This window comes from Puntigrus tetrazona, chromosome 9 (genome assembly GCF_018831695.1).
Source record: "Puntigrus tetrazona isolate hp1 chromosome 9, ASM1883169v1, whole genome shotgun sequence".
NCBI classification, from domain to species: Eukaryota; Metazoa; Chordata; class Actinopteri; order Cypriniformes; family Cyprinidae; genus Puntigrus; species Puntigrus tetrazona.
This window is the reverse complement of record NC_056707.1, coordinates 1046680-1062906: the sequence shown is the minus strand read 5'-3', so window position 1 is coordinate 1062906 and position 16227 is coordinate 1046680. Positions and strand designations below refer to the sequence as shown.

General features: G+C 39.6%; 1 protein-coding gene and 1 long non-coding RNA gene across 2 annotated transcripts; one reads left to right on the top strand and one right to left on the bottom strand.

Moving 5' to 3' along the window:
* Positions 1 to 117: 117 nt before the first annotated feature.
* On the top strand, positions 118 to 433 carry LOC122351669. Its single transcript, XR_006251788.1, has 3 exons — positions 118 to 152; positions 247 to 315; positions 389 to 433. It is a non-coding gene; the product is annotated as an uncharacterized LOC122351669 (long non-coding RNA).
* A 4457-nt stretch (positions 434 to 4890) lies between these two features.
* Positions 4891 to 14493, bottom strand: LOC122351656 (interferon alpha/beta receptor 1a-like). Its single transcript, XM_043248879.1, has 7 exons — positions 14388 to 14493; positions 13077 to 13206; positions 10382 to 10572; positions 9113 to 9276; positions 8435 to 8582; positions 7984 to 8138; positions 4891 to 5399 (listed from the first exon to the last, which is right to left on the bottom strand). The coding sequence occupies exons 1-7, from the start codon at positions 14443 to 14445 to the stop codon at positions 5106 to 5108; spliced, it is 1140 nt and encodes a 379-aa protein (XP_043104814.1). The 5' UTR covers positions 14446 to 14493; the 3' UTR covers positions 4891 to 5105.
* Positions 14494 to 16227: the final 1734 nt, after the last annotated feature.

Sequence of the window (16227 nt, the reverse complement as noted above, 5' to 3'; positions counted from 1 at the left end):
ATTTTATTTAACTGCATATGATACTGTGATTTTAGACTGACATGTTGCTCTTTTCATGTATTATTTTCTTTGATAATATTAAGAATTTTATGGGTTGTGTGTTCTTATAGAAACTGATGGACTCTGCAGAAAGAACACAGTCTGTCACAGTTGTAAGTGATTTGTTGTCAGGTACCTTTAGTTGCTTTTAGGTTTTGGGTTTTTTTTTTTGCCAGATAATGTATATTTGAATATTTTTTCATGTAGGATGAAGATGACGATGAAGAGACCACATCTGCTGTGACAGAAGTGGACAATGCTGGTAGATCCACTGAGGTATGATGCACACCATTATAATGTATTGCCCCTTTTTGCATTAGAGTAACAAACTGTCATTGTCCTTTCACAGAACATACCTAGGGGTTTGCCCACAGATGAGGGTCCTTCAACCTCATCACACAATCTAAGCAGGGTAACAATTTGTGTCCAGATTTTAATTATATTGTCTGACCAAACAATCTTATTTCTTACATTTTTTCCACCTTCCTAGTTGCCAGCAAAGGAGCTGTATAAGGTCCATCTTCAAAAACAAATAAGGAAAAGTGACATGGAGATGGACCTTATACAGCTTGAAATGGAAGAGAAAAGGCTCCTCGTTAAAAAAGCAGCACTTGAAATTGAATTACTGGAGCATCGCCTTAAGGTGAGAACTTGTCTGAATATTCTGTCACAACAATCTGTTGCATGATAAAAGTGTTGGGTGTATGTATATCTGTGTGCATGTATAAAGAAACATAAAAAAAAAAAAACATTTTATTGAATTGTACTTTTTTTTTTTTCAGGAAATAAAGAAAATGAAGTGCCTGGCAGACCAGTGCAAAAAACTAATAAAAATAATTTTGACAGATCCTGTCTCTCAAAAGTCTTCCATCTCTGTTGGCCTGTGGAGTCTGTAGATGTTCCTCTGGGCCATCTTCCTCAATACAAGGAGGGTGGCCACTATAATGTCGCATGCCCTCTCTGGACTAACCCGGAGCCCACGCAGACACTGAAACCGAGATTTGAGGATCCTAGTCATCTCCACCTTGGCCCGTGTTCGGCTGTGAGCCAGGTTAAAGCGTGTCTGTGGTCCAGGCTCAGGTTCAGGGTAGGGTGTCATTAAATAGGGCAGACAAGGGTATCCTCTGTCCCCCAACAAGTAACCGTTGTACTGTCCTGTAATGATTGAAGGGTACAACACAAATATAGTAAAAAGGAAAAAAAAAAAAATTGTATAAAGTAAAACATACCCTGCTGAAATGCCTGGCATAATGATGACTCGTGGAAAATTCTGGCATCATGCACAGATCCTGGCCATTTTGCCTAGACATTGGTAATTATTTGGGTAGCCTCACATATTACCTATGTAGTGGAAAAAGTAGACTTTCATGATTTTAAGAAGGGAAAAAAGTTAAGTTGTTACCTGCACATTGATACTATGAACAGATTTCCTATTAACATAGTCTCCCTCATTTATTGATGGAGCTTTAATAGGAATGTGAGTGCCATCAATGAACCCAATTACATTTGGAAACCCTGAAACAGAAAGTTATGGAAGTATGAAGTGTGTGTGCGCATAATGAATACATGTATAGATATAAATAATATGATTAAATATGCGTCATAGATTTTACTACAAAGGACAAACCTGCCACTCTGTGGACTTCGTCTTTAATAACAAGCAGAGGTTTATGGCCAGGGAACTGTACAAACGTGGGTAAGAACTGTTTAAGTGCCAGACATACTGTATGAACGGCTCTACACACAGTTGCCTTTCCCACATGCTCCGAATCGCCCACACTGTACAAAAAATGGCCAGACGCAAAAAACCAAAGAAGTGCTATGCACAGAATGTTTTCTATGCTAAGCTCAGAACCGCGGTTTGTCACATTTGCTGTATGCGGTTTTAAAAGACGTGTTAAATAAACTAAGGAATCTTTTGAAAAACGATAACGCTCTTTCAAATATTCATTGGGGTATGCAAACACGTCAATACGTGGTCGTATAACCCTCTCCCGACGAAAAAAAACCTTGTATAAGTTGGGCTTCTACGTCCACAGGATCCTCCTCAAAAGGGCACGCCATGCTCACCAACCTTCTGAAACGAAGTTACTCTGAAACATAACCTGCTCCCGAGGTCAGGCAATCAAGCAGGGTCAAAACCAACGAACGTACAACACAGAAAAAAAAAAAAAAACAAGGCAAGAACGAACAAACAAGGCTATGCTAACTACAATGCTAAATGCGTTTATAATCATTTCTATCAGCAAAGGTGCTTTCTTTGCTTATTTGAGGGAAATGGAGCAGGATGAACAGAGAATGCGTTATACATTTTATTTTAGTGTATATAAACACTACACCCGTAGGGTTACCATTGCTGTTTCGCGGGCTATTTGACGTCTGAACTGAGAGTACATCAATCTAATACGAGTTCACAGGTTTGGCTGCATGTTCCAGTGCACTTTCAGGGGTAGAAGGAAAAACACGGGTGATGGGTTGCCTGTAACGCAGCGCGTGCTGAGGAGCTGATGAAGGACGCCTGTGTGGATGATTAGTCTCAGGTGCGGGGTATTGTGGGTAATGAAGTCAGGTAATGGCGCAGATAAGGTGGCCTCTAGCGGTTGCAGGCGGAAGCTCACGGACCAGTTAAATGACAGCATTATTTTTCACCAATTTTTCACCAATTAATATGTATAAATATAAAAAAAATATATATATATATATACCGTATATATATATATATATATATACAGACTAATTGAAATCATATGCTCGCATGGGCCTTGAGTTTGACACATGTGCCCTAAATGAATGGTTATTGCCACGCTGTAAAGACCAGAAAGTCTTTTTTTAAATACAAGTGAACAAGGGCACAAACTGCACACACCTAAAACAAAAATGTAGTCAGTTATCATGACAACAGGAAAAGGGTTCTTACTGAAAATTCAAACTAACACAACCCATGACAGTAATGCTTGTTTTTGTCGTCTCACCACATCGTTCTTTTTGTCATTTTGAATCTGAAAGTAGTCTTCCGCATTTATTTTGTAATAGTAATTATTCTAAATCCTTTTGGAAGCAGGTGTCAGTGATGATTTTTATAAAGCATTTTATAAAATAATTAGAATAGACAAATCTATGATTTCTCTATGTATATATATATATATATATATATATATATATATATATATACACATACACTCTTCCACGTCACCCATGACACAAGGATGCACTATTTCAGTTCTAATCTTAGTTCTTACGCTCTTTCCCCTATTATAAATTTCAGGACTGTTGTGCACTTTTTCCCCGATGCGCTTCCATCCAGTCTGGCATGCCCTGTATTTCACTTTGTGGTCCTAGATAAAATAAACTTTTCAACACAGTGCAGTACAGGATCCAGAGCTCCATGAATTCTCATCGTCTATGAACAGCTCCACTTAATATTACTAAACAAATGCAATTACCTAAAACCTTAGGAATTTCAGATTTACATTTGTATAAACACTGAAAAAGGTAAACAAAGCAAAAGGCTTTCCAAAGCAAAATGTGAACAAAAAAAGGAAGTATAGTGACTTCTGGCTAACAGCATGGAGACCATGCCTGCGTCCCAATGTGCATACTATCCTTCCTAGTCTGTGTGATATTAGTAATTTACAATACTATTTAGGGCAAAAGGGAATCTAGAATTCTGCAGTCATTTTCTGTTTGACCTTTAACCTTCGAGTCATGGCCAGAACCAACCAGAGAACACGGTGTCCTTTTTGTCTTCACATCAAACTTTCACAAGGTGCTGCTAAATAAATAATAAACGTGGAAGCTTAAGATGAGCTTTTGGACTAACTCTCTGTAATACTGGAACATCCCCAGCCCTTCATCACTTAAATTGGTTTATTGTTTACATTTTTTTTTGCACAAATATGTTTGGTGCAGCAGTCTATAATATGTGTATGTGTATGTCTGGGCTGTTATAAATGTTAAAAAAAACACAAACAACAAAAACATTTTTTGTATTATAGTGGAGGTGAGGTGGAGAAAAATGAATGGTCACATTGCATTGTGCAATTAAGGGGTTGAGGGTCTAATGAAGTAGAACAGACTTAAAAATAGCCTCTGGCATTTCCTCGAGGAGAAGTACTTATAGAAGTTTGCGTGTTTAAAGGTGGAGTGGAACGCAGGAAGATGACAATAACTCTATTGATGACACTTTTGTTGCTTTTGGAAATTTTGCCTCTCTCCCTTGAAATTAAAAAAAAAATTTAATAACGGAATATTTGATTAAAGGGGTCATATGATGCTACTAAAATAACATTACTTTGTGTATTTTGTGCTCATGTGGTTTAAATTTTAAGTTAAGAATCAGTCTCTTTATGGTCTCTGTTCACAGTCAGCATAGACCGCTCGGTCAGCTTCAGGAATCAGTTCTCTGTAAGTGTGCTGAACATGTGTTCAACTGGTCTGGAACAGTGCTGTGAACACAACTTAACACTGATTTCTAGTTGTGTTCTTTTTTGCAAACACAAAGTAGTTTGACTTCGACAGCGAAACACTGCGCCTCCAGAACATGGCGCCCGCAGCAACACTACAGACTGAATAATAGCTCCGCCTTTTTTCTTTGAGTAAACACTTGGGCGGGGTAATGAAAATAAATCCAATCCAAAGTGATGCCGTTTAAACGAGTTTTTTTTCAAACGGCCATAAGATTATGTTTTAAATCATATTAATGTGTAATATGACAGTCAAATAAAAAAATGAATGGTAATGCCTTAAGAATACCCTTATAATTTATTATAAATACGGGCTTCATAGAAAGTGTTACCCCAATATGTTTTAATCTGACACTGAGTGGAGATGAATAAGAAAAAAGTCAAACCATGACAGTTCATTGACCTATTTAATGCTGCTATTGTTGAAGCTAACAAAAAGTCATCAAGTGACAGTAATGAATTCTATAAGAATCATAAGAGATCTGCACGGTAACATACAGATATGAGAAATATGAGTCAAATGTCATAAACCTCTCCACGTGTACAATAAGCTGACAGATGTAGGAAGAGAGAAAGTCAAAGCTGCAACGTCTGTGGAGCGTTTCAAGCGCAGATCTCCAGCCGGTTCCCATCATGCATCTCTTCTCTGTGCTTTCTGCTGCTCGTCTGTAGGTCTGTGTGTGTGGATCTGTGACAGGAGTCCTCCTCTGTGGAGTAAACGCCCGAGTCTCCGCTGCCGTGTCGGCTGTGTGCGCTGGAGTCCTGTTCCTCAGCGTTCAAGTGTTCATCCACCGCCACAGCGTCCAGATCAGCACTGACCACGACCAGCGGCTCACACACAGACTCTGGAGACTCAGGAGCCAGCAGCTGCGGCTTCTCGGAGTCACTTAACCACAGCTGAAGAGAGACAGAGAACATGCATTTAAATGAAAGGTTGAGCCCTTGAAGCAACAGGAATGGTTTTAGAAAGGGAAATCCATTATAACACTTGTCACTCTTTGACACTGACCTTAGTTTATGCGATGTGTCTGTGATTCTTCCTGGTGACCCCTACTCTGCACATTTTCTATGTCTTTTTAGACACAGTTCAGCTCATGGAGCTCTTTCCAAATGTGCTGATGATCTGAATGAGGTTAAATAAGGGAGACACACATTGTGCAGAGCAGGGGATTCCAGGATTAAGAATCACTGGGCCTCTTATTCAAAGAACACAATCAAGCAAAGAGCTTTGCTATTATTTTTGATGCAGAGTTTGATAAGCATACTCTGTGGTTAGAAGTAGATTTTTTTTAATGCAGAAACATTGCAAAACTGAATTGTTTTTTGTCTTTTAATGATTTGTAAGATGTTATGCATACTTTTATTCCATTCAGACATTTATGGAGCAGCTTACCTCTTCACATTTTCTTATGTGCACACATTATCTTGTCTTGATGCATTTAAAATTTCATTTAAAGGCTCATTTGTGTGTGTGTGTGTGTGTGTGTGTGTGTGTGTATATATATATATATATATATATATAGTGATGATGCGCGTCGAGCAACCATCAGCATCGCCCCGGAAACTCAGCTGTCCACAGCCCCAAAAAGATGCCTGGGATAACTGAGTCTGTCGGGACTCAGACTGTGGTTGTAAACCGCACTTTGGATAACATCATGGGGAAGCTCGAGGCTCTGCATCGGAAAATTGATCAATTGGGGGACCAGAATGGGCAATAGAGTAGTTCGGGTAAATTGCTTACGACTACTCGCACCAAGCCTAAACAAATTCCATTCTTATGACATTCTTAGCCTCTGACTAAGACCTGGACTAGCCCAGATGTGTTGTGAGTCTGTTCTGGCCAAACAAGGTCTCTAAGCGACCCAGACTCCTAACGAACGATAAGTCGAAACTAGGAAATATTATAGTTAATTAATGATCCAAATTTAATCACAACTAGAGGGATCAGCAGTTACATTTTAATAAATATAAATAAAATCACGAAAGATTGGAGTCAGATAAAATTATTTATAAGGTCAGTACTATAATTGGAAACCCAAAAGATTAATAAATATTAGTGATTTTTAACTAGACGCAAAAGAAAAGACCGGACACACATTGACCTTCGACCAGGACCTCTGGATTCCATTCTGCAGGAAGAGGGGGACCCTTACAACGGTGAAGAGCAGCTTGTATTTCTCCATTCCCCGCGAGGCAGCTGAGAACTACATTGAGCTACGAAGTAAAATTCTGGCTCGCCTGGAACTCTCTCTGATTCCAACAGTTTCACGCCTGTGAATACAATTCCTGTGTTCCGGCCCAAGCTCAACCTGTCGAGCCGACCCTGCTCGCACATCACTGGCTGCTAGAGGGGTTCCCGTTGGCTAGTCAGATAGCGGTATGTGGACCAATTCCTGTGATCCCTCATGTGGACCCATCGACAAACGGTCAGGATTCGGAACCCATCTACCACCATGAAGCTTGTTGGAGCTTGTGGATGCGGGAGTGGGGAGTCTGGGGAGTGCCTGGTGGCACCCTCCACTTCTGCAATGACTTCCATCGACTGAACGAGGTGTGCGGATTCGATGGTTATCTGACAGTTATGCTGAGAGTAGATGAGTTGCTGGACCGACTGGGAAAGGCCCGGTATATCACGACCCTCTACCAGACAAAAGGATACTGGAAAGTACCTCTCTCTCAAGATGCTAAAGCTACAACTACCTTCTCTACCCCCAGTGGCCATTGTCAGTTCTGGACCCTTCCCATTAGTCTCCACAGCTGCCCCAGCAACCTTCCAAAGAATGATTAACATCGTCTTACGCCCCCACCAAGCTTACGCGGCGGCATACTCGGATGACATCCATTCTGATACTTGGGAGGACCACGTCGCCCGGCTGCAGAGGGTGCTGTCCGAACACCAATGGGCTGGACTCACGGCCAACCCCCGAAAATGTCATCTGGTGCTATCAGAAGCTAAGTACCTGGGTTTACAATTCGGGAAGGGCCTCATCAGGCCTCAAGAGAAGAAGGTGGAAGCGCTATGGAAAGCACCCAGGCCCCTCACTGACCTCAGAGCCGGTCCTCCGAGCCCCGGACTTTAGCTGCCCCTTCGTGCTGCAAAGGGATGCTTCTAACACAAGTCTGGGTGCCGTCCTGTCCCAGATCCAGGAGGAAGAGGAGCATCCGGTACTGTACATCAGCCAAAAGCTGACCCTGGCCAAGAGAAACTATGCTGAGGTGGAAAAGGAGGCCCTTGCTATCAAGTGGGCAGTCCTGGAGCTGCGGTATTACCTCTTCCACCGAAAATTCACCCTGGTCACTGATCACGCCCCCCCTGCAATATCTGGGCGAAGGAGACCAACGCCAGGGTGACCAGATGGTTCCTTGGGCTCCAGGACTTCCACTTTGTTGTGAATTGTGGGTGACAAGCGTCCCGAGCAACCATCAGCGTCACCCTGGAAACATATACATGTTGTGAAACAAATATATATATGTTGTGTACCTCCTGAATGTGATCTGGGAGTTCAATGGCTGGGCAGAAAGTAGTCTTGAAGATCATAAACATCTTGTGAAAACAGCAGTACAGCAGCACCAGCAGTAGGCATAGCAGAAGAGAGATCAGGAAGAACAGAAATCTCTGCCAGTATGGCATCTGACCTGAAATCACAGATTTCAGTCGTAATGTCACTGTATGCTACACACTCATTCGTCTGAAGAGTCACTGACTTATGCAATGTATAAATGTGGATGAATAACCATGTAAATTTAGAATAACTATAGATTTTCTTTGTTAAAGTAATCATTTTCCCAAAACAGTAGCCTTTACTAGGTACAGTACCATATGTTTGAGATTAGGTTTTGTCACTGCCTGTTCACTGTCAACTGAAGGTGTCTTCACTGAAAGATGTGTATTAGCATCTTGAACTCTATGTATGTGTGAGAGAGCTGCTAACCTTCAGTGCGTATGCAGTGTGTGTCGCTGAAGATGCTGCTCTTGTTATAGAAGTCATCACGGCTCTGAACTCTCACACAGTACAACGTCTGTCTGTGCAGGTCAGTCAGCATCACCAGATTGTTCTTTGTCTCCAGATCTTTAGCCTTCTGCAGGGACAGTCAAAGCAGGAAATTATTTCACTCTAAACAGTAATACTGCGTTGAAAACACACCAGTCATAGCTGTGAAATAATAAGTCTGTTAACATGAGTGAATGCATTAGCTATTCTAAAATATCAACAAGCTGTACTTTTACTGTACTTATTTTTAAGAATGTTGTTCAGCATACACTTTTACTAATGTTTTGTGGCACACATAAAATAAAACGTGTGAGGGCTTCAAACTATTTCTTCTTTTTTAAAAAATCCCAAATTGTGTTTAAAAAGGTACCCACATGTTCACAGACTACTGGATCCCAGTGTGTGTAACAATACTTTTAACAACATGTATTTTAAGAAAAACTACAACAGAAACCACCATCTTTCTACAGGATGTGGTCACATTACTTGGCAGCATTTCTGAGATCAAAGCTAAAGATAACTTGCATTCACAGCTTGTACTAGTCCTCAACAGATGCCACACATGCAGCTGCTGCTGAAACCCATGCAATAGCTTTCAGCACGATTGTGCAAAGATACCTGAGGCTCTTCAGAGCCCGTCCAGTACTGGATGTGATAGCTCATCTTGTCGCCCAGTAAAGTTTTCATGGACTGGTTAGTGCTGCTCAGAGGATCAGTGATGATGATCTCCAGATCTCTTTCAACAGAGTTTAGCTTTACATTGGAGGGAGGACCTAAAGCAGCTGAGAGCAGAAGAAAAGAGCATCACAGAATTAAACACCAGTGCCAGAAACAGACTCACACAGACAGACAGACAGACAGACAGACAGACATACAGACTACAGACAAATAGACTGACACAAACTACTAACAGACTGACACACAGACTACTGACAGACAGACAGACAAACAGAATACAGACGGACAGGAAGACTACTGACAGATTGACATACAGAATACAGACAGACAACAAGACTACTAACAGACAGACAGAAAGACTACTGAGAGACAGATTACTAACAGATAGACCGACACACTACTGACAAACAGATACCTGTCAGTAGACTGTCAATCTGATAAACAGAATACTAACAGACTGACAGACAGAATAAAGACATAAAGACTATTGACAGACAGACAGAATATAAACAGATTACTGACAGACAGACAAAAATGCAAAAGTGCCCAAAACACACACAAATTTTTTTTTAATGGTTCATAATTTATTTTTAAAGAATAATGGTATTTTAAAGATAACTATTAGAATTTCTGAGGTTAGGTTTTGCTGGAAATTTGCACATGGCACTGCATCACATCCGGGATTAGAGACTGTACATAAATTTAAATCTACACACTATTCTCATAGTAATACAATACCGATGTTAACATGAATAAATTTGGAGAACAATTTGATAAATTGATATGAGCTGGCTCCTGTTGGTTATCTCCCAAAAGTGATGGATGGCTTTGGCTCTTTATCAATCAATCAATTTTATTTCAAATCTCTTTTATTTATATAGCGCGTTTAACAATAAAGATTGTACCAAAGCACTGAACAGAATCAAATAGGGATGTGCATTAATGAGGTTGTTATTAAATGCATAGACTGTCTCTAGAATCAATTTGACGATAATCACTAGAAATTAAGTGCCCCAACACATTGAACAGCGTTTAACGCATTATATATCTACTTTTAATTTAGGTGCTCAAATAGGACAAGCCTTAAGCCTTGACCAACATGTGAATTATTTGGTTCATAACTGCTTTTATCAGTTGAGAATCATTGCAAAATTGAGACTAGTATTGTACACAGCAGAAATGTATACTACAGACAGACAGACAGGTCACCTTGTTTATCTGGACAGAATCTGATCCAGACCCAGTCAGAGGACTGTTGTGATGTGTTTGCCCGCACACGCAACAGATACAAGCCTTTGTAATGCAGCTCAGCTCCAGTGAAGTCACAGCGAAGCTCCAAAACATTTTCACACTCCGACTTCCAGTACTTCTCACTACTGGCCTTCCGCATCCGAAACTCCCTATTGGAGGAAAGAACGACATGAGTACACGTGATCTGTCAGTAAAGCAACGCATCCTTATTTTCGCTTTATGTAGGCTTAGGCTACATGAATCTTCCCAATAAGAATTACCACCTTTAAAGTTAGCCTCTGATCCAGTATTATCATTTATTTTAATTATTTCATAAAATACGTATCAAAAACCAACTTAGATACCTGCTTCCAAATGTCATCAGTATTTGTACAGTTACGAAGCTAGTGATTCATTTAATCACGAAATACACAGAGCTGCTCGGAGATGCACAATGGGTCTCACTGCAGCTTTATTTGAAAAAAAATTTCTTGCTATAAACACATAGCATTCCCAGATTAAAAAGAAATATATTTAAATTGCTTTTTCAGACATAATTAATATATTTAAATTATACTATATTAAGTGCATAATAAACGTTTTATTTTGAAAAAACATATAATTATGTAAATTGTTTCAATGGTTTTGAAAAAATAAATCATTATAAATAAAAACGTACTGAAAAAAGTGAATAGCTGTGTGTGTGCAAAGACTTAAGATAAATATTATAAAGCTCAAGCAACAGAAAAGGGATGAGAGCAGGATGTGGTGAAGAGATGGCGATGATGCACATGGCACAGACCCAGAGTATCCCAGTACTGACAACCCACGGAGGAGCCAAGAAGTAGATGTAATGGCTGCAGACATCTGTGGGCCGAGTGATGGAGACAGAGCTGGTGGATCAGAAGGCATAGGGCTGCTGGTTGTGGGTCACCGCCCTTCCGTTCCGATCAGAACATCAAATAGGTTCTCCCCACTCCTGATCAAAGTGCTCTAGTAATCAGCGATTCTATTGTAAAGACACCAGCCACGATAGTCCAATGCTTATCGGGAGCCAGAGCGTCTGACATCTTGTCAAATTAAAAAGTGCTGGCTAATGCTAAACATAAATTCAGTAAGATTGTTATTCACATCGGTGCTAATGATGTTCGACTTTGCCAGTCGGAGATCACTAAAAATAATATTAAAGAGGTGTGTGAACTCTCAAGTACAAGGTCGGACAATGTAATCTGCTCTGGTCCCCTCCCTGCTTACCGGGGTGATGAGATTCACAGCAGACTGCTGGGTCTCAATGGCTGGATGTCTAAGTAAGAACAACATGGTGACCTGACCTGTTGAAAAGAGATGGTCTTCACAACATAGGTTATAGTTTCAGGTCAGGAAGCAGGCAGACCTGATTCTCCTGTTGACTGTGTCTGCACAAAGAGATGGTCTTCATCCCTCCTGGGTTGGTGTTTTTTCTTTAATTAATTTTACATATTAGAATTTAAAAATGAGTCTTTCTGCCTTTATATTTAAAAACATGGTTGGTGCATTTTGTTTTGCAAGGCTAAAACCATTTGAGGTTCAAAACACTGTCATTAAAGGCCCAGGTCAACATTGGGGGAAGCAGACAGACTAGTTAAAACATTTATTGCATCATATACTTAAAGTGTCCTAAGCATACTTGAATTTGTTCTAATTCAGCATCAAAAAGTACATTAAATAAACAAAGTTATACTTTAGTAAAATGTAAGTACATCATTAACACACATGAAATATACTAACAATTAGTCTGGCTGCAAGTATACTTGGCATCAGTTAGCAAGCAGCTTTAATCATACTATCCTCATGTATCTTCATCCTCCTAAGGCATAACATCAGTGTAAATAAAACACTGTAGCAACTACACTTCATTTGATTTTCTAAATCAGTTTTATTAATGTGTATATACAGTACGGCACACTAATCAATCATATAGTTTAAGAATATATGATTATTTACATCTGTTATTATAAGGTTTGGCATATGCATGTGCGCATCCGTGTTTAATAAAACCTCAGCACAATTAAAAACATTTCTCCCTTATAATAAACACAGAACATCTGGATAAAATTTGGAGTCAATATTCTAAAAATGTGTAGACCTCATTTTCATACTAATATAATTCAGCATATATTTTCCTTTAGTATTTAAAGATGAAAAAAAAGCATTGGATGCAAAATTCACTATACAAGTAGTGTGAAGATAAATGTGTGTTGGAGGTGCGTGTACCCTATGATGAGAAAAATCCACCCAGTGCTATTTCTTTATTTTAAAATCCCATTTCTCAAATCAGGCTTTTCTGAGATTCCTCCCGTGATAGTTGATTGACAAGGCCGTTTTACCTTAGCTCCGCCCTAATTGAGCTGTACTGACTCCAGAGCAGGGGAAGAGATTAAGATTAAGAGGTTGAGCCATTTAGCAGTTTCATCTAATAATGAACATGGCAGTCATTTATTCCTGACATCAGAGCCACTGAAGCAATAACAAGACTTTTAATCAAAGTATGTCAAAGACTTTTCATTAAGCTTGTGGAAAAAAGGGCATCTGATGACTCCTTTAACAGCTGATTCTGTCACAAACCCATGAACACACGGCTCACGTGCCTGAAGCAAACACACACACACACACACACACACACGAAGGCTCTTACGATAGATACTGCGCAGTGAAGCTGACGCTCTGGTTGGCGGCGGTCTCGTGAGGCCAGTCCCAGCGCAGAACATAACGGGTGTTGAGTGAGTCCACACGGACGTTCTCAGGACGCCGAAGATCTCCCAGTCCTGCCAGACACACAGAGACAGATATTTAGACATGCTAAAGGTCTTATGTGGGCTAGTTACATTTATTTTGGGTTACCAGAACCTGGCGGTAGATTTGTGTATCAAGTGACTCTAACTACATCACTCATGTGCAGTATATGATGCAGAGCAAAAGAGAAAACAATCCAGCTTAAAAGAGACACTGACTGAGAAGAGCTCGCATTCCTGTTACAGCACATTAAAACACTGAGACTTTTGTCATTCTCCTGACGTCTGAAGCTATTTGTAGTAAGTCTTGATGATCTGAAATGGCTTGTTTTGGGTTTTTTTGGAGTGGAAATTCCCCAAACTGAAGTGCCTAAAGAGCAGCAGACTCCAGAGACATCAAGCACGTTCTGGATGAAACGTCTCAGTCTCAGGTTCATCTCTATTACCGATCCACACCCAGATGCTACAGACTTTGCTAGAATGAAGGAAATCAGTCATCATTGCAGGAGTCCCAAATTGCTTTTTCATGTCTTTACTGTTTAGCGCATTAAAAAAAAAATATTTTATACATAAGATATGCTGTGTCTGCGGATGAGGACATTAGGACCAAATTTATTAAACAAAACAATAATAATAATAAAAAGACACGAATGAACATGCATAGGGTTTTTTTTGTTGTTTTTTTTAAACTAAATTTTATATAAAGATGATTCTCAACTCATTATATTCTATGTATCTATGTAAACTAAATCTAATTTATATTTTTGGGTCAACATGTAATAAAAAGAAGTATAACAATTGACAAGATTTTCATAATAATGTATTAACACTTAATAGAATATTGACATATAATTTTTTTACATTTATTTAGCTCCCAAATTGCGCAATAAACATGCTTTCAGTCCCGGTGTCCTCATATGAGAACATGTATGAAATCAACATCCTGTATTGCTTCAGAAAGTCATATTCTGATTTGAGATGAACTTCCTCAAACCCCAGACTTCATCCTGCACCCAATGTGCCTCTTTTTCATTTATTTTATTACTATTTATTTATTCTCTACTACCTTTGGGAGAAATGCATAGTCGTGAAGCTAAAGCTGCTGAAAGAGTGAGCTCTTAAAAGCAGCAGGATCATTCTACACACACACACACACACACACACACACACACACACACACACACACACACACACACACACACACACTCCGACACCCGAGGACACCTCCAGCAGAAGCAGAAAACAGACGCAGAAGCAGCGAAGCGCCTTCATGTCTGAACATTGTGCTTCACACACACTTCTTCTTTCGCTTCTCCTTCTTCTCCTTCTTCTTCTTCTTTAGCTTTAACGGCATCATTGGTGCTTCATTACTGCCATCTTCTGGAGATACTTATTGCCCACATACAGTTTTTTCTTCATGTCAGTCCCACCTAGGTCAAAAAACAATGCGGTATAACATTGCTCCAAGTTCAAGCAGCCGATGCTCCACATGCAGTCTTCTAGATAAAGCCCAGGTCTCAATACTTTGATGGGACTGTAGATGTCTGTCTTTCAGCTTTTCTTCCCATCTCTCCTGTCATCCTTTAACTATATTTCCCCATACCATACTCCTTTCTTCAGATCTTCAAAGACTTTTTTTTTTTGCAATGCTTGTTTAGCTATTTTATCTACTTTTTTGTTTCCTAGAATGTGCTTGAACCCACATAAGTACAATTTCACAACCTGTATTTTTAACTCTTGAATAAATCATACCAGGGTTGAAACTCCTCAGAGAGTCACTACAAGTTGAAGCAGTTTTTTTCCCCTGTTCAGTCCATTGTAATCCATCAAGATATCAAACCTCTCAATACCGCACACTGTGAACGATGATGATGATGATGATGATGATGAAGGAGAGGCAGCTCATTCTCGTTCTCTGATGTCCTCCTGCATGAGATGTTCACGGTGCAGGCTTCACAGCGTCTCTGGAGCCGGACACCTTGACAGATTTTAAAATGACTTTGTTTTTATTCATATTTTATATTAGTATTTTATGTGCAACGTAACCTAAATATAGTAAAATAAGATCTTATTATAAACAAGATACTCATCTGCCAAAAGACTCTGGGCACGTATTCGATAAACATTTTTAACATTTAACAGTAAACAGGAATAAACGTTTTTAGAGTTTTCGCTTAAAACCCATTCACAAAGTTGCTGAGACAGACTTTTATTAAGGAATAGAAAGAAGTCTGTGAATGACCACACGTGATTGGCTGATAGTCTTCATAAAGAGGTTTAAGTTATGCTCACACTGCAGCTACAGTATGCAGCTATTTGTCTTTTGCAGTTTTTGGATATTTCAGCCAAGGTGATGTGAATAACGAAACTTTTGTTATTAATCTACTCATTTTATTTCTAAAGTTTTACATTCATAAATGTACAATTTCTAATAGAAAACCCTGTTTCACAGTGTTTTATAAAGAACTGGAAAGCTATTTTTATTCAGTTGAAAGAAGCACTAATAGAATTATTAACATTTGTCTTTTGCAGCTGTGAAGAGGTGCCAGGACATGACGTCACGAGCCATGTTTTCCTTCATACACAACCTGTGGACAGTTGAATTACATGTAATAAATCAAAAACTAACATGAACGCCTCTCCTCCAGGCCGAAGACAAACTGGAGCGATTTCACCAAACTTGAATGTTTTCGCACCTTTTGCTGCAGAAGCTTGGGTTTCCAGTCTGCTTTTTTCACGTGTATTAATGGAAATCAATGGAGTGCAGTGTACAGTGTGAAAAGAAGCATCTGCAAAATGACTAAATGTATAGGAAATATAAAAACAATGCCCAACAAGCCTGCCTGGAGGTTTTGCAGATCTAATATATGTTCAGTCCAGACTATGAAAGGAACCCTTGAAGCAATGACACCAGTCCTCCAACGCTAACTTGAGGGCCAGCGGCTCTCTGTTACCAGCGTCATAACTGTGTTCATCAGGGGACAAACAGCAGAAAAGAAAGGACAGGGATAACACTTCTGATGCATCCATCACGTGGTATCAATAAAACCAGCC

What these genes read in the sequence shown, in the direction of transcription:
- LOC122351656 (XM_043248879.1), bottom strand. Translation starts at nt 14,445, where the DNA reads ATGAAGGCGCTTCGCTGCTTCTGCGTCTGTTTTCTGCTTCTGCTGGAG. An exon ending in TCTGCTGGAGGTGTCCTCGG is followed by an intron (nt 13,207 to 14,387) that starts GTGTCGGAGTGT and finishes TGTGTCTGGCAG; the next exon opens with GACTGGGAGATCTTCGGCGT. An exon ending in CGGGCTCTGAAGAGCCTCAG is followed by an intron (nt 8,583 to 9,112) that starts GTATCTTTGCAC and finishes CTGTCCCTGCAG; the next exon opens with AAGGCTAAAGATCTGGAGAC.